The sequence below is a fragment of the Mustela putorius genome, unplaced genomic scaffold (genome assembly GCF_011764305.1).
Source record: "Mustela putorius furo isolate JIRA1106 unplaced genomic scaffold, ASM1176430v1.1 tig00003836_pilon_pilon_pilon, whole genome shotgun sequence".
Lineage (NCBI taxonomy): Eukaryota > Metazoa > Chordata > Mammalia > Carnivora > Mustelidae > Mustela > Mustela putorius.
The window spans coordinates 14,521,360-14,545,269 of NW_025421989.1; the positions used below are offsets into that span (position 1 = coordinate 14,521,360).

The 23,910-nt window shown below is 41.5% G+C and overlaps 1 protein-coding gene across 2 annotated transcripts in view; it reads left to right on the forward strand.

The window, feature by feature from the left end:
• The window catches only part of PPEF1 (protein phosphatase with EF-hand domain 1), a 112,487-nt gene that overhangs the window by 17,578 nt on the left and 70,999 nt on the right, over positions 1 to 23,910 (forward strand). For both annotated transcript variants that reach the window (XM_045089348.1, XM_045089347.1), the window contains exons 6-7: positions 19,472 to 19,599; positions 20,262 to 20,322. In XM_045089348.1, coding sequence (XP_044945283.1) covers positions 19,472 to 19,599; positions 20,262 to 20,322 — 189 coding nt within the window. The remainder of the gene's footprint in view (positions 1 to 19,471; positions 19,600 to 20,261; positions 20,323 to 23,910) is intronic.

Genomic DNA, 23,910 nt, shown 5'->3' on the forward strand with positions numbered 1-23,910 from the left:
TCTTAAAAGAGCAGTTTTATGGAGCTATAATTCACAGGCCACGATTCACCGGTTTAAACCATAAAATTCATTGGTTTTTAGAATATTCACAGAGCTGTAAAACCATCACCACTAGCAATTTTAGAAGATTTTCACATCCCTCCCCCAAACCATTAGCAGTGACTCCCCTACCCATTACCTCCCCAGCCCTAGGCAATCACTAATCTACTGTCTGTCTCTACAGATATAAGCTTTTCTGGACATTTCATATCAATGTAATCAAGGCCACATGGAGTCTTTTCTGCCTGAATTCTTTCATTCAGCATAATGTTTTGAAAGTTCATGTTGTAACATGAATCAGAATTTCATTCCTTTTCATCTCTAAATAGTATTGTAGGAATATGCCACGTCGTATTCATCTATTCATCAATTGATGGACATTTGGGTTGTTTCTACTTTTTTACTATTGTGAACCATGCTATTATGAACATTCATGTACGCATTAGAGTGTATACACGTATTTTTGGTGCTCTTGGGTATATACCTAGGAGTATAATTGCTGTGTCATATGGTAGCTCAATGTTTAACATTTTGAGAAACTACAGTTTTCCCAAGTGTCTACACCATTCTTCATTTCCACCAGCAGTGTGTGATGGTTCCATTTTTTCCACATCCTTCGTAACACTTGTTATTGTCTGTCCTTTTGATTACACCCATCCTGTTGGGTAAGAAATCGTAGTTCATTTAGGGTTTTCATTTGCATTTCCCTAATGACTAATGATATTGAGCGTTTTGTCCTGTGTGTATTAGCCATTTGCAGATCTTTGGAAAAATGTCTATTTAGATCATCTGTCTATTTTTAGTTATTCATTTTTATATTATTTTGTTGTGAGAATTTCCTTTATATATTCCAGTTACAAGTTCTTGATCAAATATATGATTTGCAAATGTTTTCTTTCTTTTAGAGGGCTGTTTTCTCACTTTCTTGATGGTGTCCTTTGAAGCAGAAAGGTTTTTAATTTTGATGAAGTCCAATTTATTTTTTCTTGGTTGCTTATGCTTTTGGCATCATGCCAAAGAATCCATTGCCCAACCAAGATTATTTATGGCTGTGTTTTTTTTCTAAAACTTTTGTATTTTTAACTCTTACATTTAGGTTTTTGATTCATTTTGTGTTAGTTTTTGTATATGGTATGAGGAACAGAATTATTCTTTGCACCTGGACATCCAGTCATTGCAGTACCATTTGTTAAAAAGACTATTCTTTCTCTATTGAATGGTCTTGGCACTCTTGTCAAAAATCAGTTGACTTGGGACGCCTGGGTGTCTCAGTGGGTTAAGCCTCTGCCTTCGGCTTAGGTCATGATCTCAGGGTCCTGGGATGGAGCCCATGCATCGGGCTCTCTGCTCAGCAGGGAGCCTGCTTGTCCTTCTCTCTCTGCCTGCCTCTCTGCCTACTTGTGATCTCTCTCTCTCTCTGTCAAATAAATAAATACAATCTTTTAAAAAAAAATTTAAAAATCAATTGACTATAGATATGAGGGTTTATTTCTGGACTCTGAATATTATTTCATTGATCTATAGGTCTATCCTTATGCCACACTGTCTTGATTACTGTATTTTATAGAAGGTTTTGAAATTGGGAGTCTGAGTCCTTCAACTTTGTTTTCTCTTTTGCAAGATTGTTTTGGCTTCTTGATTCCCTTGTATTTCCATATGAATTTTAGGATCAGTTTCTCAGTTTCTCAGAAGAAGCCATCTGGAATGTTGACGAGGATTGCACTGAATCTGTAGATCCATTTGGGGAGTATTGCCAGTTTAACCGTTAAATTATCTGATCCATGAATATGGAATGTCTTCCCAGTTGTTTAGGTCTTTAATTTCTTTCAACAGGGTTTTGTAGCATTCAGAATTTAAGTTATACCCTTCTTTTGTTAAATTTACTCTAAGTATTTTCATTGTTTTTAATACTGTTAAAAATGGAATTATTTTCTTAATTTCATTTTTGGATTACTCATTGCAAGTATATAGAAAACAATTGATAGCTGTATATTGATCTTGTATCCCAATATTTTGGTTGATTCTTTAGGATCTTCTGTTTACAAACTATGTTACCTGCTAATATAGTTTTACTTCTTCCTTTCTATTCTATACTTTTTATTTCATTTTCTTGCATAATTATCCTGATAGACCTCTCTTTGTGTTAAATAGAGAAATTCATGAATACACATCCTTGTCTTGTTCCTGATCATAGGGAGAAGACATTCAATCTTTCACCTTTAGTGTGATATAAGCTGTGGTTTTTTTTCCAAGATGCCCTTTATCAGGTTGAGGAAATTAATTCCTATTCCTAGTTTATCAGTTTTTTGTTTTTTTTTTAATTAAGAAGTGGTCGGGCACCTGGGTGGCTTGGTGGGTCAAAGCCTCTGTCTTCAGCTCAGGTCATGATCCCAGGGTCCTGGGATTGAGCCCCAAGTTGGGCTCCCCACTCATTAGGGAATCTGTTTCTCCCTCTCCCTCTGCCCTTCCCCCCAACTTGCGTGTTCTCTCTCTCTCAAATAAATTATATCTTAAAAAAAAAAAAAGTGGTGTTTAATTTTGTCAAATGCTTTCTCTGCATGTATTAAAATGATCATGTAGTTTTTGCCCTTTATTCTATGATAAGTTAATTGAATTTTAGATGTTCAATCGACTTGGCATTCCTGGGATAAATTCCTCTTGGTCGTGGTGTATAATATTTTTTATATGTTGCTGGATTCAGTTTGTTAGAGCTTTGTTTTGGATTTTTGCATCTGTATTCATAAGAGATACTGGTCCATAGTTTTCATGTGATGAGTTTGTGTGGGTTTGCTATCAGGGTAATACTAGGTTCATAGAATGAGTTGCAAAGTCTTTTCTTTCACATTTTAGAAGAGTTTGTGAAGAATTGGTATTCTTTAAATGTTTGGTAGAATTCATCAGTGAAACTGAGCACGGGCCTATCTTTGTGGGTAGTTTTTTGATTACTTATTCTACTTTTGTTATAGGTCTATTCAGAGTTTCTGTTTCTTCTTGATTCATTTTTAGTAGTTTGTGTGCTTCTAGGAATTTGCCTATTTCATCTAAGCTATTTAATGTATTAGCATATTCTTGTTAGAATATTCCCTTATAGTTCTATTTATTCTTCCACCATCTCTTGTGAATATGTCAATGTTTATTATGATTTCAATAAACCTGCTGAAAACTGAAGCAATGTTATTTACATGTAAGTAAATAAAGTTTTTCTCATTTAGAAATATTGTAAAATACAGTTTTTTTAATGAAAGTTTTTCTCATTTAGAAATATTATAAAATATAGAAAAGCAGTTGGAATAATATTCATCATTTCTACTACCCAGTATGTCTACCCAGACAATAACTGTTAACATTTTGGTAATTTCTTTCTTTTTCTTTCTTTCTTTCTTTTTTTTATAGTATAGATTTCTGATCATCCTAAATATTAATTTCTTGTAGCCTCACTTTTGGCACTAAGACATTATTATATAAACATTTATCAAGGTGTTATAAATGCTTTGTAAATAACATTTTAACCATTACTAAACATTTTGCTTAATGGATAGACCGTCATAGTCTTAATTATTCCTCTAATATTGAACATTTTTTTCTTTTTAACTGATATAGACAATACCTGGGAGAATTTCTTTGTATAGCTTTTTCCTTACTTTGGATTATTCCCACATTCAGATGATTAGACGTGAACTTACTGTGTCAGGGGTTACAAATGTTTTGAAAGCTTTTGATAGAAAAATAATAGTATTTCCTGATTACTAACTACATGCTAGGGAGTGTTCAAAAGATCCTGTATACTTTTTATTTAATCCTTGCAATAAACCTAAGTAAAATATTATTTCTTTTTTGTTTAATTGAAAACATGCTCAGCGAGGTAAGTATTTGTCAAGGTCATATTAGTAATCACTGCCAGAGTTGGGCTTTGAACCCAGAAAGTTCTAAGTACAGTGTTGTGTTTTTGTGGTTTCTTTGTTTTCTTTTGTTGTTGTTGTTATTTTTTGTTTGTTTTTTTGCTGTCAACCATTACACCCTTTTACGGTGCCTCCCAATGTTGCTGCTCTTGGAAACTTTAATTAAATTTACTCATATAAAGTAGCTTTTATTTGCATAGTGCTTTTATACTTCTACAGGCCCTTTCATATACTTTGGTCTTCACAAACTGTGACGGATTGTTCTCAATTTGTAACCAAGGAAATGGAGGCTTTGAGAGGCAAAGTGATTTGCTTAAGAATGCATAGCTAGTAAGGGGCACAGCTGGGCTTAGGGCTTACTTCCTGTTTCTCCTGGTCTGACTGGTGTGAACAGCTTTTGCCCCCACTTTGGTCATTCAGAACCAATACAAAACTCTACCTCTAGAGTATCATGGCATTTTTAAAAAACATATTTATTTGAGAGAGAGACAGAGTGCGCATGCACGCACATGTGAGCAAATGGGGGAGGGGCAGAAGGAGAGGGAGAGAGAGTCCTTAAATAGACATTCCACTGAGTGTGGAGCAGGGCTTGATCCCACAACCCTGAGATCCTGACCTGAGTGGAAATCAAGAGTTGGATGCTTTACTGACTGAGCCACCCGGGTTCCCCTGTCATGGCATTTTTGAGAAAAAGTGCCTACATACAAAACTGAGGCTATCCCCTTCTTGTGGGGCTATCTATTTTCAGGTAGAGAAGTAGCATCCATGTTATATTATTATTGTTATTTTGCTTCTTTTGTGATATGCAACAGGGAAGAGAAAAATCATAGCTATCATTTATATTGCGTGCCTATTACATTCATTATTTCTATTTCTCTACAAAACTCTTGGAGGAAGCTCTGGGGCACCTGGGTGGGCTCAGTTGGTTAAACGTTCGACTCTTGGTATCAGCTCAGGTCATGATCTCAGGGTCCTGTGATGGAGCCCTATGTTGTTGGGCTCCACACTCTGGGGGTGTCTGCTCATCCTTCTCCCTGCCCCCACTTGCACTCTCTCACTCTCAAATAAAGAAATAAAATATTAAACAAACAAATAACAACTCTTGGAGGAAGCTTTGATTAGTCTCCTTTTCTAGATGAGGAAACTGAGTCTTAGATTAAAGAACTGCCCAAAGTCATGTACTAGTTGACCTGCATTAGAACTGGCTCTGACAGATTTCGAAGCCCATACTTTTCTTAATATGCTGCCCTGACTTGTAAAATTGGAATTTATCCAGAAATAGAAATTAAACATTGCAATTTCATTCTCCTGAACTTCACTTTATACTTAAGATTTTATATTTATGTATTTTGAACTAATAATCTATTGCACTTTTTTTTTCCCCATGGAGCACTGTGAGAACACGATGATTTATCCCCTTTTATTTCTTCCCTTGAGACCATTTAGAAATGCATTTATTTATTTTCCCTAAGTGCTGAGGAGCCTACAAAGGCTTTTGGCTTTGATGCTCTAAGCTATGAAAAATGGAAATTTTCTCTAATGGAGATTGTTCTTTTAAAAAATATTTGTTCTTTTAAAAATATTTATTTTCACTTGTTAGTAAACCAAGTATTTCTTTAATTCCTGGAATAACATCTAGTTCATTTATTTGTTTAAAAATCTAATGTTCAAGCCATTCACAGTTACCTGAGAGATCTACCCTCAGCTCCTGATCCCCTACGTTCTCAGTCCCAAAGTTAAGTCCTTTACAGTGCTGTATATTAAACTTGGGACCTTCATGGAAAAACAATGAATGACCTTGTTTCCTTTATCTTTGTTGTTCTCCAAAAATTTTTCTGAAATTTTAAAGGGGCCCTTGCCATTCTTATTATTGTTGGAGGATTTTCCTTTATAACTGCCATCAAGCAGTCTTTCCTGGCATTCTGGGGTATAGCAGAAATCCCTGTGAGTTGGGTTCTCCCTTGTTTTCCTCAGTGAAATGGGACATTAGATAAGATGCTCTTTAAAATTCTTGCCACACAAAAGTCCATCAGAATGCTCTATAGCTGCAAGTGCATGTGGAGAGATGGGGGGGCATTGATTTCCCGCTTCTACTTCTCTTGCTTGCTCCCTTAGCTGTCACCCCATTAACCTACTTTCTTTCTTTTTTTCTTTCTTTCTTTCTTTCTTTCTTTCTTTCTTTCTTTTGAGAGAGAAAGAAAGCACTGCTAGTGGGGTACGGAATGGGAGAAGGAGCAGAGGGAGAGGGAGAGAGAGAATCTTAAATAGCTCCCTGCCCAGTGCGGAGCCTGATGTAGGCTTAATGCAGGGCTGGATCTCACCACACTGAGATCATGACTTGAGCCAAAGTCAAGAGTCAGTCCCTTAACTGACTGAGCCACCCAGGCGCCCCACCTTATCAACATTCTAACACGCTCAAGTGTCTTTCCTCTTTTTTCCTTTCCTTTTGATTTGGAGATACTTTTTTCCTCCTGCCATTCTGTTTTGCTTTACCCCCAACTTATTTTTAAAAACTGCAAACCTCCAGAGAGAAGATGAAAGGCGAATACAGACAGCACCCACATCTCTTCACTGAGATTCACTACTCTGTCAACATTTTACCATTTTCTGTCTCCCTCTCTCCTTCTGTCTCCCTCTTCATTTGAAAGTAAGTTGTAGACAGTAGGATATTAACCTCCATATACTTCAGCATGAGTGTCCTAAAAACAGGGATCTTCTTTTATATAACTGTATCACTCTGAAAAAAATATAGTGTTGGTGGATTAATATTGTGTAACATAGAGTTCATATTCAGAATTGTCCTGTTGTCTAACATGGCCCTTTGTGACTGGTTTTTCCTTCCCTCTGGAAGAAAAGCCTTCCCTTGCCCTCTTCTTCCTTCCAGTCACTCTCCTCCCTCTCAGAGCTTATTCCCGGAAGGGATGTTCACACTGGTGTCTCCTGTTTTCTCTGTTGTATCCCATGGAAAGTGATTTTTGACAAGTTCTTGAATGATCCTGAAGTCCAGTGGACCATTTTTCAGTTCTTATTTTTCGTGACTTCCTGGTAGTACTTGGCACTCCGCAAACACCCCTCTTAAAATATTCCTGGCCCTTGGTACATTCTCCTGGGTTTCCTTGTGTCTCTGAACTGTTCATAAGGACTCCACTTTCTCCCAAGTTCTACATATTAGGATTCCTCTGGGTTGCTCTTGGTCCTTTTATTTTGTCACTCTAATGTTCTCCTTGGGTGACTTTACTTTCATGGCTTCAATGATCATCTGTATATCAAAACTGCGAAATCTTTATTTTTGGCCCATGTCGTATATTATATCCCTGGTTTGTTGGCATCATTTGAGAATCATTTTCTTTTCTTTTTTAAATTCCACTACAATTAACGCACAGTGTTATATTAGTTTCAGGTGTACAATATTTGGTGATTCAATAATTCTATATACTAGTCAGTGCTCATCATGGTAAGAGTACTCTTAGGGAATCATTATATTTTATTTTATTTTTAAAAGATTTTCTTTATTTTAGAGAGAGAGTGAGAGGGGAAGGGGGAGAGCGGAGGAATAGGAACAAGCAGACCCCGTGCTGAGCACAGAGCCGATGCGGGGCTTGATCCCACAACCCTGAGATCACGACCTGAGCCGAAATCAAGAGTTTGGTTGTTAACTGACTATCCAGTCAGGCGCCCCAGGAATCATTTTATTTTATTTTTTTTTAAAGATTTTATTTATTTATTTGACAGAGAGAAATCACAAGTAGACGGAGAGGCAGGCAGAGAGAGAGAGGGAAACAGGCTCCCTGCTGAGCAGAGAGCCCGATGCGGGACTCGATCCCAGGACCCTGAGATCATGACTTGAGCCGAAGGCAGCGGCTTAACCCACTGAGCCACCCAGGCGCCCCAGGAATCATTTTAAATGAGTACTATTCTTTTTTCTTTTTTTAATAAATTTTTAATTTAAGCACTTTCTATAACCAACATGGAGCTCGAACTTGTGACCCCGAGATCAGCTGTCCCATGCTCCTCTGCCTTAGCCAGCCAGGCGCCCCAAGAGTACTTATCTTTGTAAAACGAGCCCACTTTCCTCATCTGAAATTATGATCCCTCTCAATAATAATTTTTGGTTAGTCGTTCACTTTTTGATACAACAATGTACTGGCCTTGAGGTTTCTATAGGACCTGTACTACAAACACATTTCTTGCCTATATGAAACAGGCACACCAAAAATTGAAATGTCCTTTTTATTCTTTATACCCATTAAATGCATCTTCATATTTTTCTTTATTTGCTGTGTGACTAATCCATTTCTGCTTTAGAAACCTTCAGTATTATGAGAGTCTGCCATGGACTGTTTAGGTATCCATTCTAGAATCATGAGCTTTTAGGGGGTAGAAAGTATTACTGAAAGGCTATGAAGTCCCACCTCCCCATTTAAATGCTCTTTGCCAGCTTCCAGCCTGGACTAGACAATTCACAAAGAAGCCAGCTTTTAGTTGGATCCTGTTAATTGTTAGAAAAATCTTGTTACAAAGAGACATATTTCAACTGAGTGTAAGAAAGGCCATTACCTCGGCCCCAGTTGCCAGTTAGTTCCCGTAATCAGAACACTTTTCTTATATGATTGTGGCTTTATGTGGCATTATCTTTTTTAGCAGCTGCAAAAGACAAAATTTAATGCTGACTGTCTTTGACCTCGGGTGAATGAATGATTAGTAATTAATAACAAGGGAGACATAAAACAGAATTGCTGTCAAGACATTTAATTTTTTAAATTCTGAGTGGGGTTTGAAGGTCATTATTGAATTGTTGAATAGACCATATTTCCTATGAGAAAGTATTTTAATAATTTAAAATGCTAGTAGTACTTTTACATAGCTAAATTTCTTACATACTCAAAAATGTAATAGTTTTTTTTTGCATTTATTTATTTATTTATTTATTTATTTATAATTTCTTTTCAGCATAACAGAATTCATTGTTTATGTACCACACCCAGTGCTCCATGCAATACTTGCCCTCCCTAATACCCACCACCTGGTTCCCCCAACCTCCCACCCCCACCCCTTCAAAACCCTCAGGTTGTTTTTCAGAGTCCATAGTCTCTCATGGTTCACCTCCCCTTCCAATTTCCCTCAACTCCCTTCTCCTCTCCATCTCCCTGTGTCCTCCATGTTATTTGTTATGCTCCACAAATAAGTGAAACCATATGATAATTGACTCTCTCTGCTTGACTTATTTCACTCAGCATAATCTCTTCCAGTCCCGTCCATGTTGCTACAAAAGTTGGGTATTCGTCCTTTCTGATGGAGGCATAATACTCCATGGTGTATATGGACCACATCTTCCTTATCCATTCGTCCGTTGAAAGGCACCTTGGTTCTTTCCACAGTTTGGCGACCGTGGCCATTGCTGCTATAAACATTGGGGTACAGAAGACCCTTCTTTTCACGACATCTGTATCTTTGGGGTAAATACCCAGTAGTGCAATTGCAGGGTTATAGGGAAGCTCTATTTTTAATTTCTTTTTTTTTTTTAAAGATTTTATTTATTTATTTGAAAGAGAGACAGTGAGAGAGAACATGAGAGGGGAGAAGGTCAGAGGGAGAAGCAGACTTCCCATGGAGCTGGGAGCCTGATGTGGGACTCGATCCCGGGACTCCAGGATCATGACCTGAGCCGAAGGCAGTCGTCCAACCAACTGAGCCACCCAGGCGCCCCTCTATTTTTAATTTCTTAAGGAATCTCCACACTGTTCTCCAAAGTGGCTGCACCAGGTTTCATTCCCACCAACCGTGTAAGAGGGTTCCATTTTCTCCACATCCTCTCCAACACACGTTGTTTTCTGTCTTGCTAATTTTGGCCATTCTAACTGGTGTAAGGTGGTATCTCATTGTGGTTTTAATTTGAATCTCCCTGATGGCTAGTGATGATGAACTTTTTCAGGTGTCAAAAATGTAACAGAGAAATGTAGAGAGAAAAAGTTTTGAAAATCATTCTTTTGCAATCACTGTCGAAAGAATTGATTTGGGGACGCCTGGGTGGCTCAGTTGGTTAAGCCGCTGCCTTTGGCTCAGGTCATGATTCCAGGGTCCTGGGATCAAGTTCCGCATCTGGCTCCTTGCTTGGCAGGGAGCCTGCTTCTTTCACTGCCTCTGCCTGCCTCTCTGCCTGCTTGTGTGTACTCTCCCTCTCTCTCTCTCTGGCAAATAAATAAAATCTTAAAAAAAAAAAAAAAAAAGGAAGAATTGATTTCGGCAAAAACTATCCATGGATGTTTTAGAGAATAGAATATATACACGGTCCTAAAGCATGTTCCTGCAAATTGTTTGTTAATTATAAAGAGGAAGCAAATATGCCTGTAGTAGAGAATTCTAGGTAGACACTAGAGCCTGGCAGCATGGGCAGTGAAAGAATTCACCAGAGGCAGAACAAAGGAGATAGAGGTTTATTGGGTACCCGGCAGGGGGGCAGCAGGCAGGAGAGCAGAAGAGAGACTGGCAGGAGGCAGTGGTGAGGGGCTCTAGTTAAGGGGGGGGAAGGTGAGGAGTTATGGGAACATGTGGAATTTTCCTTTTTTGGTACCTGTGCTCTCTTGTAAATAGCCCATTGGTCAGCCAGGGTCTATAGTTTTTTCCGGGTGGGTCGCCTAATGAGCCTGTTTGCATTCAGCCTGGTGGTCGCTTGTGGGCCCCTCTAACCTTACCCAGCTTCCCCTTGCTCAAGCCTGCTGCCATCAAGCAGCCTCTACAGACACCGCAGTAACAAATAATCTAAGTTCATCTCAGCAATAATGAGATCAATGCACACCACGCGCCTCCTGATGCAGCGCACTTGAGAGAGACTCAGCACTTGTCCCTACCAAAATATATAACCTGAATTTCATCACTAGGAAGTAGCAGACAGATCCAAATGGAAGGCTATTTGAAATAACTAGCCTGTGCTCTTCAAAAATTTCAGGGTCGTTAAAGAGAAAGGGAGGCTAAGGAATTGTTCTAGAATAAAGGAGACTACAGAAATGACGTTATTATGCGTGGAGAGAGAGCGAGAGGGAGAGAGTAGGAGAATGTATAGGAGACGAAATATGAACGACTGTACTGTTCTTCCCTTTCCCCAAATGCTTGAAAATGTTTCCGAGTAAAAAGGTAAGACTGTCCCCATCCTGTACAACCTGAGTTCTGTTTTCCAAGCCTTCGGGAGTGCCATTTCTTAGCTCTTCCTTGCTTTTGCCTCCCCCCCCCCCATCCATCACAGACTCTATGTACTCAACCTGGCACCATCTTGAGCAGCTTCACTGTGCCCGCGAACAACCACAAATGCACTGGTGTCCTTGGCCTCCTAAGCCCCAGCATCTACTTATTCTCTCTCCTTGAGCTACTCGCGCCCATTTCCTGGCCCCTGTGGTCACTCGGATCAGCTCGGCCTCTGCGGTCTTTAGGATTATCCCATTTTCTGATCTCTCGATCTTCATCGAAACTTCTGGACTTAGTCCCTTCCCGTGTGTATGTGTCTCCCAGCCCCCTCTTGTCTTCACTTTCTCCTCCATCCACCCCCCCCCCCGCCCGGTCTTCTGTGGGCTCTCAGTCGAGCCAGTTAACAGATCATACACAGTAATCATACTTTAGGCAATTTAAAAGGTAAGTGGTGGGGGAAGTGTTTAATGTTCCCAGACACTTGCTAGCACACTTTGCTACAATTCCTTGATGGGAAAAGCCAAGGATATTAGCGACTTGGCTTGGATTTTTCAACAGGGATAACTCAGATTTTTTTTTTTTTTTTTTTTAGTAGCCTTTAGAATTTGTCCTCTTTGTCCAGGAGCTTCTGATTTGAGTGTTCACAGGTACATGTCCTATTTTGTCCTTGCATGCTTACTTTCAGCTTTGCTCTGTGCAATAATAGGTAGGCTGCAGCTGTGGCCTTAAAAAAAAAAAAATAGAAAGATAAATTAGAACATTGTATAACTGGAGAGAATCTTAGAGATCACATAATTTCAAGTTTTCATTTTTCGCATGAGTTGCTGAGGACCAGAGAGGTTAGACAACCTGGCCAAGTTTACATGGTTGCCACCTGGTTGAGTCAGAACCAAAATGGAAGTCTCCATATTACAAATTCAAAATTTATTTTTATTATCCCATGTGGATGGGTTGCTGGGTGGGTGTGTACATGTATAAATAAGAAGTCAAAGAAATGACCCCTAATTCTTGCCCCTCTCTGACTGGAACACCAGAGGTTTCCAAGAGTGACTGAACTAAGATCTCTTGTCATTTAGGGAAAGTGATAGTTTTAAGAGGCCTGTCAGTGTTTGGAGACTGGGCCTCATGCTTGCCTTCCATTTCCCTATGTTTAAGGAAAATGCTTTGCAGGGGCCCCTGGATGGTTCAGTCGCTTAAGCATCCAGCTCTTGGTTTAGGCTCAGGTCATGATCTCAGAGTGGTGAGATCGACCCCCACATTGGGCTCCACGTGCAACACTGCCGGGGTCCAGCCTCGGCAGGTGCAGGTGTCCCTGAAGGAGGGGCGGTGTCCGCGAGAGGAACGAGAGAGCCACACAGCGCGTTCTGGTCAGTAGTCAGGCATCTCCCTCTTTATTCTGATTTTAGAGCTTCTCATATAGGCAGTTTACTTGGGGTGGGGGCTACATTCGTGCAAAGGACATCAAAGTACTCAAGCACTCATCAGATAATTTCTCTTTGTTCAGCACAAGTTATTCTAGTTAAGCTATAATGGGTATAGACTGGCGCCAGGGATGGGGGACAGGGTCTTGCTTCTTGAGTAATCATGTCCCTCAGAAAGCCATGGGAGGTAGCACAAATATGTGCTTTTTGGTAACTTATTCTGGGGCCGGCAGGAAAACAGGATATAGGTTAATGGAAAACGAGAAGCTATCTGGAGGAACTAAGTATATAGGAGAGAAGTAGGAACGGGAAGGCGTTACCTTTGCAGGAGGCAGGGTGTGTTTTAATGGCTCGGCTTGTGAGAGCCTTGGACAAACATCAGCCTAGGGAGGAAACCTTCTATCGCTGTACACATCTGAAGTTCTCCATAGTCCTAGGTACAGAATAATTTACCTCCTTGAAGTTGCTCCGACCCACAAGCCTGAGAGAGATTTGTGGCAGATTAGCAAGGAGCTCTTTATTTGAGAGACATACGGGGATCAGAGGAAAAGGCAAGAGACTTACCAGACCATGCTTATCTGCGGAGCTATCTGGCCCTTGGCAGCCTTTGGTGGTGGCGGGGGGAGGGGGGGGCACCCTGCCCTCGGCAGGATTAGGCCTGCATCAGTTCAAACCTTAACCTAGTGGGGCAGTGCCCTTGACCAGACTTCGTGGCTCCTAAACACAATACGGAGTCTGCTTGATATTCTCTCCCTTTTCTTTGGCCCTTCCCCCTGCGCTCTTTCTCTCTCTCTCAAATAAATAAATAAAATCTTAAAGAAAAAGAAAAATGCTTTCCAGGGACTAGAATGCTGTGTCGCACCCTTGCTGTGCAGCGGTGCCACAGTTTGTGGATGGGCAAGCCTCTTGGGTTCTTGTCTTGCTTGCTGCCCAAGAAGCAGGCTTTGTGACCATCTCATGTCCACCAGGCATGTGCTTTGAGCTGTTTCTTCCGTGAAGCTGGAAGTCTCCCTGTAGCAGTCACACACTCTAGCAGATGGCAGATATAGAATAGCTGTGAGCAAAAATAGCAAGGAAAACTGTGGTCCCAGATCCGAGCCAGACTATTCTCATCGTGCTTTGAAGAGCTGAGATAATGGTTGTTTTCTCCTCTTGTTTAAAGCCTTTTGCTACTAGATGGTTCATACTCTTTCCAGTTCGTTTGAATTCATTTTAATGAGGTTCTATCATACTTGTGCCTCTCTTTCTTCCTGACTGGATGTCAGGCCCCTTAAAGTTCCGTGAAATATTTGCTCATCCTGATGCCTCCTCAGGAGGCCTCTGCCAGCAGAATTTTAAAAGCAGAGAGTCTTTAAATGCCTTACCGTTCTGACTATAAGCTTCTTGTTTAAAGAACTGTCACATAACCTCCTATTTAAAAAACAAACCAAACCTAAGACTCCACCTGTCAGCATGAAGAGAAACACAAGACAGAAAGTCTTAACCAGAGAGCAATTTCATTCATTCGACAAATACTTATTGAGCATCTGCTATGTTCTAGGGACTGTTCCAGACTCGGGGGATATAGTGGCTAACCCAACGGACTATAATCCCAGCCCTTACAGAGATTACGTCCTCGTGGAAGGAGACAGATAATGACAAATGAATAAAACATATGCTATACCAGATAGTCTTAAGTGCTGTGGTGAGGAAATGAGATAGGCAGTAGGGGCCATGGGGCCATTTTGAAAAGGATGGTCAGGAAAGGCCTTGCTGAGAAGGTGAGGTTTGAGCCAAGACCATGCTCTCCATGGGAGTGAGCCCTATGGATCCCGGCTGGCACGATTCTTCTTGCTCTTCACTCTTGGGTTCTGAGATGGTGTGTGTTTGTCCACAGTAGTTTGTGAAATTTTAAATAAACTGTTACGTATAATTAGGAATTGGGGCGGGTGTCACTAGAAGTTAGCTGGGAGAGAGACAATTATGACCTGTTCTTCCCCTCTTACTTTTTTTAAAAAACAGTAACCACTATTTATTGAGTGTTTCCTATGTGCCAGGCAATGTGCTAAGCATTTTATATTAATCAATTAATTTATTATGAATATGTGTATCAACACATTACTAATACATTATTGTGCATTGCTCATATGTCATTATTGTAACAGTCCTGGAAGGTATTTGTTTGTTTGTTCAACAAATATCCATTGGCAGGCCTTACCCAGGGTCCTGGGGATATGGCAACCAACAAAAGAAAGTCCCTGTTCTCATGTATCTTAGCTAATAGGGAGTGATAAACAATAAACATACGACTACATAGAATGTCAGACGGTAAAACATGCTATGGAGAACAAAGGAACAAGTGAAAAGCATAGGGAATGGGACGTAGGGAATTTGGAGGAGGGAGGACATACTACTGTGCTGCCCATTGTCTTATTTTTAGGGCTGATTCCGAACACCACACCGGGTTGTACAGCATAGTGGTTATAAGCCCTGTTTCTGGAATTACAGAGATCCGGATTTGACTCTAGATTCTCCCACTGACAAGTGACGTGACCTCCAAACAAGTTATCTCTGAGCCTCAGTCTCCTTATCTGTAAAATAAGGATAATGATGCTTCCTAGGATTATTGGGAGGATTAAATCAAATGACATGATCCACATAAAGCACCAGCACAGTGCCTGGCACAAAGCAGATGCTCTGAATTTATTATTTGCCTTCTTCATTGACCTCCTACATGGATATTTAATTTCATGTAAAATACCACGATAGTGACTGTCACCATAGAAAAGCCATTAAAAAACAACCCCCCCCTGAAAAAACCACCCCAGCTTGGCAATAGAGAATCCACCTGTGCTGGGTACAGGAAATTGGCCAGGTAACTTGTTAAACCTATGTTATTGCTTCCTTCTAGAAACAAAAATAGAAGGCCCTTGGGACATATATGGCAATAGCCTTTATTTTTGTTTTTTTCTGAATGGAATTAATGTGACAGGGAAGACAAGCCCTGTTATGGGATGAAGCAGCAGGACCAGAAGTGGATCTAAGCTGTCCACCAAGTTCACAACTGGATGACACAGCTCTTCAACTCTGCAGGCAGGGTTGGGGGTTACGGAGCCAGCAGCCGCTCGGGTAGGGTCTGTCCCGTGGCTCTACCCTTTGCTGTTTTGCAGGTTTCTGCACCAGAGGAGAAGCCTCAGGTGGCTAGAATGGCCCTGCTGTGTATATCTTGCAGAGGGGAGGGTGCATCTTCGGAACCAGATGAGGCTTTAGAGGTTGGAGGTTGGTACCCTCAGCCGTGCCCTGCTGGTCTCCTTCTCTGTGCCTGAGAGGGGGTTGGAGCAGCTGCGGACCAAAAGAGTTATAACAGGGTGTGGATCCAAGTCCATTTTGTCAGCTGCTACCTGAGTGCTCGAAATCCCTATGTGGGACTCTCCTAAGGGCCTGAGCTGGAGCCTCCAGGAAGCTGGACACTTGAGGCCTAACCTGATGGGCCCCTCCTGCAGGGGTGTGGTCAGAAGGCAGAAACCACAGAGGGATGTGACTAGAGAAGGGAAGAGGAAGAGCCTGTAATTGGGTAATTGGGTATCAGACTGTTCCCAGGCAACAGAAAAGTCTCTGAAGGAGCACTAAGGCAGATGGAGGCAGGAATTACGAAAATCTAGAAGCTTGGAGGAGGCTTCCTGCAGAACTGAAACTCAGACCTCTGACCATGAAGCTGCCCAGCTAGTGCTGGGGTCTCTGAAGGGCAGCCCCGAGGCTGCTCGTGCATGGCGTCGCTGCAGTTGGGATTTGGTTGTTGCGACAAGCAGAGACTGGTGCAGGGGGACCAGGGGCGGGGGTTGCTGGGGCAGCCATTGTTAGGCGACACCAAGAGGAACGGGAGGAAGACAGGAAGGAGGGTGTCTCTCTTCCCTCCTCCAGCCGCACCATCTCCCTCTACTGCCATCCCCCTTGGCAGAGCCAAGCAGAGAGCACCCCGCTGATCAGAAATGTGGCCTGCAGAGCCCTGGTCTCAGCATCGGGGAAGTGGGGGGTGACGGCTGACGCATGATGGTTTAGTAAGTGGCGCCATAAGCTCCAATAGAGGAAGGCAAGCAGCAACGGGCATGGCAGCTTTCTGAGCCGGGAAGTGGGGGCTCAGCTTCCTGCCTTTGGAGCAGAAGAGGAAATGCAGGAGCCAGGGAACTGAACATGGCCATCTGCCTTCCACACCTACTAGTGGGACACAGCCCCGGAAAGCACTGTGGGCTTACCGAGTAGGATCACAACTCCTCCCCGCGGGAGTGGGGTGGGGATCCTGGCAAGGGACTGGACTGAAGCCAGGCCAAGAGAGGACAGGGGGCTTCCATCACCCACCTGCCCGCGTGGGGGAGGAGTAGAAGTGGTACTGTATGTATTGTGTGTAGCTTAGTGCCAGGCGCATAGAGGCATTCCATAAAGGCTGGCTCTTACTTTTCAAAGAAAGGAGAGGCACACAGAGATTAGGGAAAGTTGTAACCAGCTATGGTGGAGAGAGCCCAGAGTAGGAATTCAGAAGACCCAAATCCATACTAGGTAAGTGACTTGGAGCAAGACACTTGCCTCTCTGAACCTCAGGTTTCCTTGTATGTAACATAGAGATGATACTTGTAGGGGCTAAATCTCTCCTAGCAGCCCCTTTGCATGTGGTAGCTGTTTCGTCCCATTATTAATGATAGAAATAGTGCATAGTAAGCCTGATTATTTCTTATCGGTGGTGCTGACCCTGAGTAGAAGTGCCTAACTATGCAGATGAAGAAACAGATGCAGCAGAAGGTCGGTAGCTCTGCGGAGGTTAAGTGAGACGTGGCTTCCATTTGGTGCTGCGCGTTTCCGCTTCTGGGCTAAGTGATCTTACACTATACTACACTACACTAAGCAGTGTCTCAGCTTCTTGGTGTGGTGAGGACTGTGGAAATGAACCCATGGCCTGGCCCTCAGGAAGTGCTCAGTAAATAGCCCTGGGACAGTTCCTTTGCGCTTGAGAAACAGAGCACCTGAGGTGAGGCCTGGTCATGACAGCGGCTGTCCCATAGAACAGACCTTGCGGGGGAGCCCGGGCTCTCCGTAATGATATGGGGTGAAGACTTGAGATTTTGAACCTTCCAATCATCTGCTTGGCGCTATCGAACAAGTCACTCTTATTTCTTCTTTCTGTGGTGTTCCCCTATAAAGATCGTGATACTTGACTTTATTGTGTCTACTTCCTGGCGTCTTCTGGAATATGAATAACGAAATGAGTGTCTCTGGAACCAGAGAGTCTTGGAGAAACTCATCAATAAAAACCCTCAGATGAGTAGTATATCTTGCGTACCACAGTAGTATTAAGCCAAGGATACTGGGACTGGAGGCTAGAATTCTGCTTTTAGAATTCAAATTGTTCTTGTTATAGTCAACTCTTAATTTCTATGTGCTAACTGGGAAAAATTATAGCATGAATAAAAGAAGCCAGCTGGTGTTGATTGCTCTTCACTCTAAAACTTGTGGAAGGCATAAGAGACTATATTTTAAATCTCATTATCTCTCACCTGATCGCTTTCTTCAAAGCCATGAAGCTCCAGGATGATTCAAAGGCTCAGAGCCCCAGAAGAGAGTCAGTGCGCTGAATAATCCACAAACAAGACAACACTGATCACTATAGTAGCCATTAGCTTAGCCATTTATTAACCAGGCGTGGGGATGAACTCTTCTCCTGTAGTAGCTCATTTCATCCTTACTGTAAGGGCTCTGAAGGAGGGAGGTGTCTTCGTCTCTCCCTCTGTCTTTTCTTATTTGAATCTCACGTACAGAAGCTGGAGTGAATCATACTTCTCCGATTCATTGCACATTGTCATTGCCGGGCTGTGCGAGACCCTTTCTTATGTTGGCTCATTAATTTGCTTTTGTTCCTTTTTACTCACGTGCACTATATTCACCCTCCCCCCTCCAATATATAACCCATCTATCTGTTTAGTGTCTTTTCCTTTGTATATATTCTTAGGAAATCTGTATTTTGGCTTTGTGTATGTGTGTTTTAAGTTTATATAGAATGACATCATGTTACATTTCACTGTCCCTAACTAAAGCTGTTCTCACCGAAGCACTATATTTTTAAGCCTCATCCATGTTGCTATGGGTTTCTTTAATCTATTGCTTCCGGTTGTGGCCTAGTAGGTCATGGTGTGCGCCCACCATGGTTACACATTCTCTTTCCCAGCCATGGCGAGCCAGGCTGCGTTGGTGTCAGATTCCCTACTGCCTCAAGCACAGGAACTCTTGTGTCCCCATATGCCTCCCTTATGGGCTGTGTGAGGATTGCTTTGGGGTATATAGTGAAGAATGGAATTGTTCCTTCATAGGACATGGAACGTGAATATGCCTGAGTAGGGCCAGAGGTAGGTGCTGTTATTTTCCCCATTTTGCAGGTGAGGACCCTGAGGCTTTGAGAGTTTTGGTAACTTACCAGAGTCACACAGACAATAATTAGCATGGCTGGGATTCATATTGAGAACTTCTTGCCCCCAAAACTCTACTGTTCTCTTTTCCCCTCTAAGAGAGAATATGTGGAAGTAGGAGGGCGTGGGGGCGGGGTTGCGCAGAGGGCGGGAGAATCCCAGGCCAGCTCTCTACTGAGCACAGAGCCTGACCCAGCGCTTGATCCCACGACCCTGAGATCATGACCTGAGCCAAAATCAAGAGTCGGACCCTCAACCGACTGAACCACGCAGGTGCCCCCCAGAAACTCTACTCTTAACGGCTATGCCATCATTATTCTCCGAGTATTCAGGACTTGAGGACATTTTACAAAAACATAAAGGTAAATCCCATTGTAGTGTGTATGTTCTTAGAACCTAGGAATCCAGGTGGACTGATTTTTTTTCTGAAACCTCTACTTCCCTGTCCCATAGCTGCATAGTAACTGGTTTCCTCTGGTTTTCATATCCCGTGGGGCTGCAGCGCTAAAAGCCGCGTTGGTCATCCAGAACTGGTACCGCGGTTACAGTGCTCGGTTGAAGGCCAGACAACGCTATGCCCTCACCATCTTCCAGTCCATTGAATATGCTGATGAACAAGGCCAATTGCAGGTCTGTTTTGCTGGCTCATCTCTTCTTCCGGTAAAATGCTTCTCTTTACCCTTCACAAGTGAGAAAAGGAAAGTCTGGGTCCATTTTAAGCTGAGGAACCTTGGTGAGAACTTTAGTAGAGGGTGACATTGTCTCGGAAGTGGCTGAGGAGAGAGAGTAGGATTTGGGAAGAGGATGGTATTTTTCATTTCTGAAGTTTATATTTTGAGGGGGGCTGCCACATGTCTCGTTAACTAATAAAAAATGGTCTTATTCTGTTCTTGGGCACCTGTCCCAGGAGGAAGTAAAGTTGTTTCTTTTTGAAGGGAAAAATATCTGAAAGAGTTAAAATATGAAAGCATTTCCTAAGAGCAAACTGGTGAGAATTCTAGAAGAAAATATAGATGGGTGAGGAAGGCCTTTTTCAAGCGTGTAAAAATGGTGTAATAAATCCAGCTTTAATGCTTCCTTGTGGAAAAGAAGTCCTTTTTAGCCATTAAGGGGTGGGAGGCTCTGTGATATCCTGTGCCTCTGGGGAGGTGCTGCCCACCAGCTGAGGGAGGACACAAGGGAGGAGGGAGGCAGGCAGAGGCAGGCAGAGGCTGGGAGAGGGCGCCAACTGTATTTACCACAGTGGCTATTTGGGGATCCTTCACTGACTAATGTACTTTTATTTTGTCCAGCTATCCAACTTCTTTTCCTTCATGTTGGAAAACTACACACAAATACATGAGAAAGACCCAGGTAAGTAAAACGCTTAGTCTTTTGAAAAGCAGTCATTAAATATTGAATTGTCCCCATTAAGCGATGTGAAGTCTGAAGATGGGGGGACACTGAGAAATTAAAAAAGAGGCCCACCTGGCTCGTCTTCGTGACACCAACCGTGAAATCAGTTCAGGTGGCGTTTCTCCTCTGATTGTTATTTATTAAATTTGACTAATTTCATCACTTTCACAAAGCTGAATTAGATTTCATTCAACGTTAATTTGTTGAACACCTCTGAATCACAACCTGTTGATATACCATAGCAGCTTTAGTGAAGAGGATCGTATTTTTTATCCCCAGAATTTTCATGCCGAGAGATCAAAATATCTTGAGTATCTCGTGAAACAAATCTGGGGGGACATGGTAGATTGAACACGGTTCTCTGTTTTCGGCAGAGCTAGCTGTCTCTCTGTCTATCATTTATGCCATCATTCTGAAATGACTAAGTAAATCATCTCACAGACAGGCAGTGAAGGCATGGTTCAAAATGATTTTGAAATTATAGTTATTCCCAAGGTACATCTTTCTCCTGCAAAATCAAGATGACTGTTGTTATCTTCAAGGTAGATGCTAGGCTTAAAAACTTATTTTTCTTAAATTTGGGCCAACCATTTTTTGTTCTAATTGAAAGTATATGGCATCTAAGAACTCCTTTGAAATCATCCAGCGAGCACCCTTCACAGTGGCAAAGGAATGGTGTTTTAATGGCATGCTTGGAGCTGAGCGCATATGTATGAAACTAATTAAAGCATTTAATGATCTGTAGAAGCTTTCTAAATGGTAGAATAGCCAAACCTGAGGAGTGGGGAGTGGGAGGAAGTGGGGATTTTGCCATTTTCTTTCTTTTAGATAATTGCAATTTGAAAATAGTTGTTTGTGCTTCGTGTTCTTTGGCAAAATAGTTCTGAGAGGAAATATAATGATGATGAAATGAAGCAGCACTCTTTTTGCTAATGACCTAATATTTCGATCTGGGCTGTGTGCATCAGAATCATTTATGGAGATTCATAGTCCACAGATGGCTGGGTTCCAGCCCAGAGACATTTACTCAGGCTCTGTATTTTAAAGAATCTGCATGTCAAAAAATTCTGTAGGTGATTTAAAAATATTTAAAAATTTTTATCCAAGAAGGGGACGGTGATTTAATCTTCTTATGTAAACTTTTCTTCAAGTCTAACATACATCAAAGCACACAAATTGTAAGTACAGGACTCAATAATTTTCTTGAAGTAACCATGCCCTTGTAACCCACACCCAAAACAAGAAAGAAAATGTTACAAATTTACCAAAACACATCCATTCTATTGTTTATGGACATTTGGATTGTTTTTAGTTTGTGTAATTTGAATGGTACTGTTATGCACCTTCTTGTATATGTCCTTTTTGGTGAACATATCTTTTTTTGCTATATTCTCATTTCCGGTTATCTATTGCTGCATAGCAAATCACCCCCAAATTTAGTGGCTTAGAAACAATAGCCATTTTATTGCTCGTGGTTCTGTGGATTGGGCATTTGAACGGGTCTCAGTGGGGATGGCTTGTCTTCATTCCATTTGGTATCATTTTGGCTCACTCAACCTGGCTGGGCGGGGTAGGGAGGCCTAGATGCTTCTACTCACCTGTCTGGGACTGGTGTTGGCTATGAACTTGGATATCTCAGTTCTCCTCATGTAGCCTCTCTGTCCAGCAGGATATCCCAGACTTCTTCACATGGTAGCTGGATCCCAGGAGAACAAAGGCAGAAGCTACAAGGCCTCTTAGGGCCTATTCTCTGGAACTCACATAAAATTGGTTCTGCCATATTTTTTGGGTCAAAGCAAGTTACAAGGGCAACCACAGATTCACAAGGGGTAGGAAAGCTCCATCTCTTGTGTTGTATAAAGGGACGTGGATACAAAGGGACTTGATTCCCTGGGGTCGTTATTACAAAGATTATAATAAAGATGTCCCACAATCCCGGAGTGGAAGTTTGGGGTACAAGACCTGCGCGTGTTCAGCTTCATTAGATACTGACAAACCTTCTTACAAAATTATTGTACCAAGTTATACTCCCACCGGTGGGTGAGAGTTCCAGTGTTCTCTATCCTCTTCAGCACTTAGAGCTGTCAACCCTTTTCATCTTAGCCATTCTGCCCGGTGTGTAGTAGTATCCCATTTCTGCTTGAGTTTGTTTTTCCCTGGTGAGTGCTGAAGTGGGTCACCTTTTTGTTTGTGCGGCGGCCCTGTGAACGTCCTGTTTGGTGAAGGGCCTATTCTGGTCTCCTGCCATCCTCTTACTTGGTTAGCTGCTCTCTTCTTACCAGTTTTTAAGAATGCTCTAAGTATTCTACATATGAGAATATGAGTTTTTGTTAGATAAACATACTGCAAATATCTTCTCTTAGTCTTTGGCTTTTACCTCCCTGATATTTAAATGCTGTCTTTTGATGATAATAGACATTCTTGATTTTTTAATGTAGTACAATTTTTTTCCCTTTATGCTTAGTACTTTCTGCATCTTGTTTGAGAAATCCTTGCCTGATAGGAGTATGTGTGTGTGTGTGTGTGTGTGTGTGTGTGTGTATGCGTGCGCACGCCCCAAAATAAATACAGGAGAAACCTATAGAATAAACCAGAAACTAATGACCTTGTTTACCTACAGGGGATGAGTGGATGGGTGGGAAGAGGGGACAAAGAACGAATGGGAGAATGGAGTCGGGCAGAGGCTGGGGGTGGATAAGACTCCTCTGAATGTACCTTTTTGTTTTGACTTTTAGAACCATGATAATGTTTCACATCCATTAAAAAAAATTATTACAAACAGGAAAAGAATGTGCGTGTATATTTCCAAAATAGAATACATACAGTGACAAATGAATTTAACTGTATTACAAATAACAGAATCACCTGATGGGTTTCAGGAAGAAACAAACTAACCTAAGTAACAGTGGAAAATAGGGCTTTGCCTATAATGAGCCTTGATGATGCTTCATTTATATTTTATCCTGTGTGGGGTTTGTTTGAGCTTCTGTGGTATCTAGGTTGATATTTTCCATCAGGTATAGGAAGTTTTTACCCATTAATTATTTAAAATATCTTTCAAGTCTAAATATCTTTTTCTTTGTGAATCCCCGCTTTTAAACTTAGAAGGCTTTGAAATATTTAAAATGTGGATCGCTGTGCCTGGATTTCTAGATTTTTTTATGGTTTGACTTTTAAAAATTTCAACACTTCATAAATTTGGGATTTTTTATATTAAACCAAAAAAGGAAGTCTTGATGCCTCGTAATTAAAAACAATTAAAGAACACAGCTAAAAAGAAAATGTCCAAGTAGTTAACCAGTTTTTCCCACCATGTCTATGTATTGGGGGATTATGTATTTATTATGAAAAGATAATGTATCTTTTCACAGGGTTTTTAGTGTCTCCTTTATCATGTATTCATTTAAAAATATGCATTAGGGCGTATTTCTTGGCTTCTATTCTCTTATATATCTCTCTAATATAGAGTCCGAGAATCTTACTGATTTGATTGCTGTGTGTAACAGAAAAATGAATTTATAGGTTACTTCTGTAGGTAGATTTTGT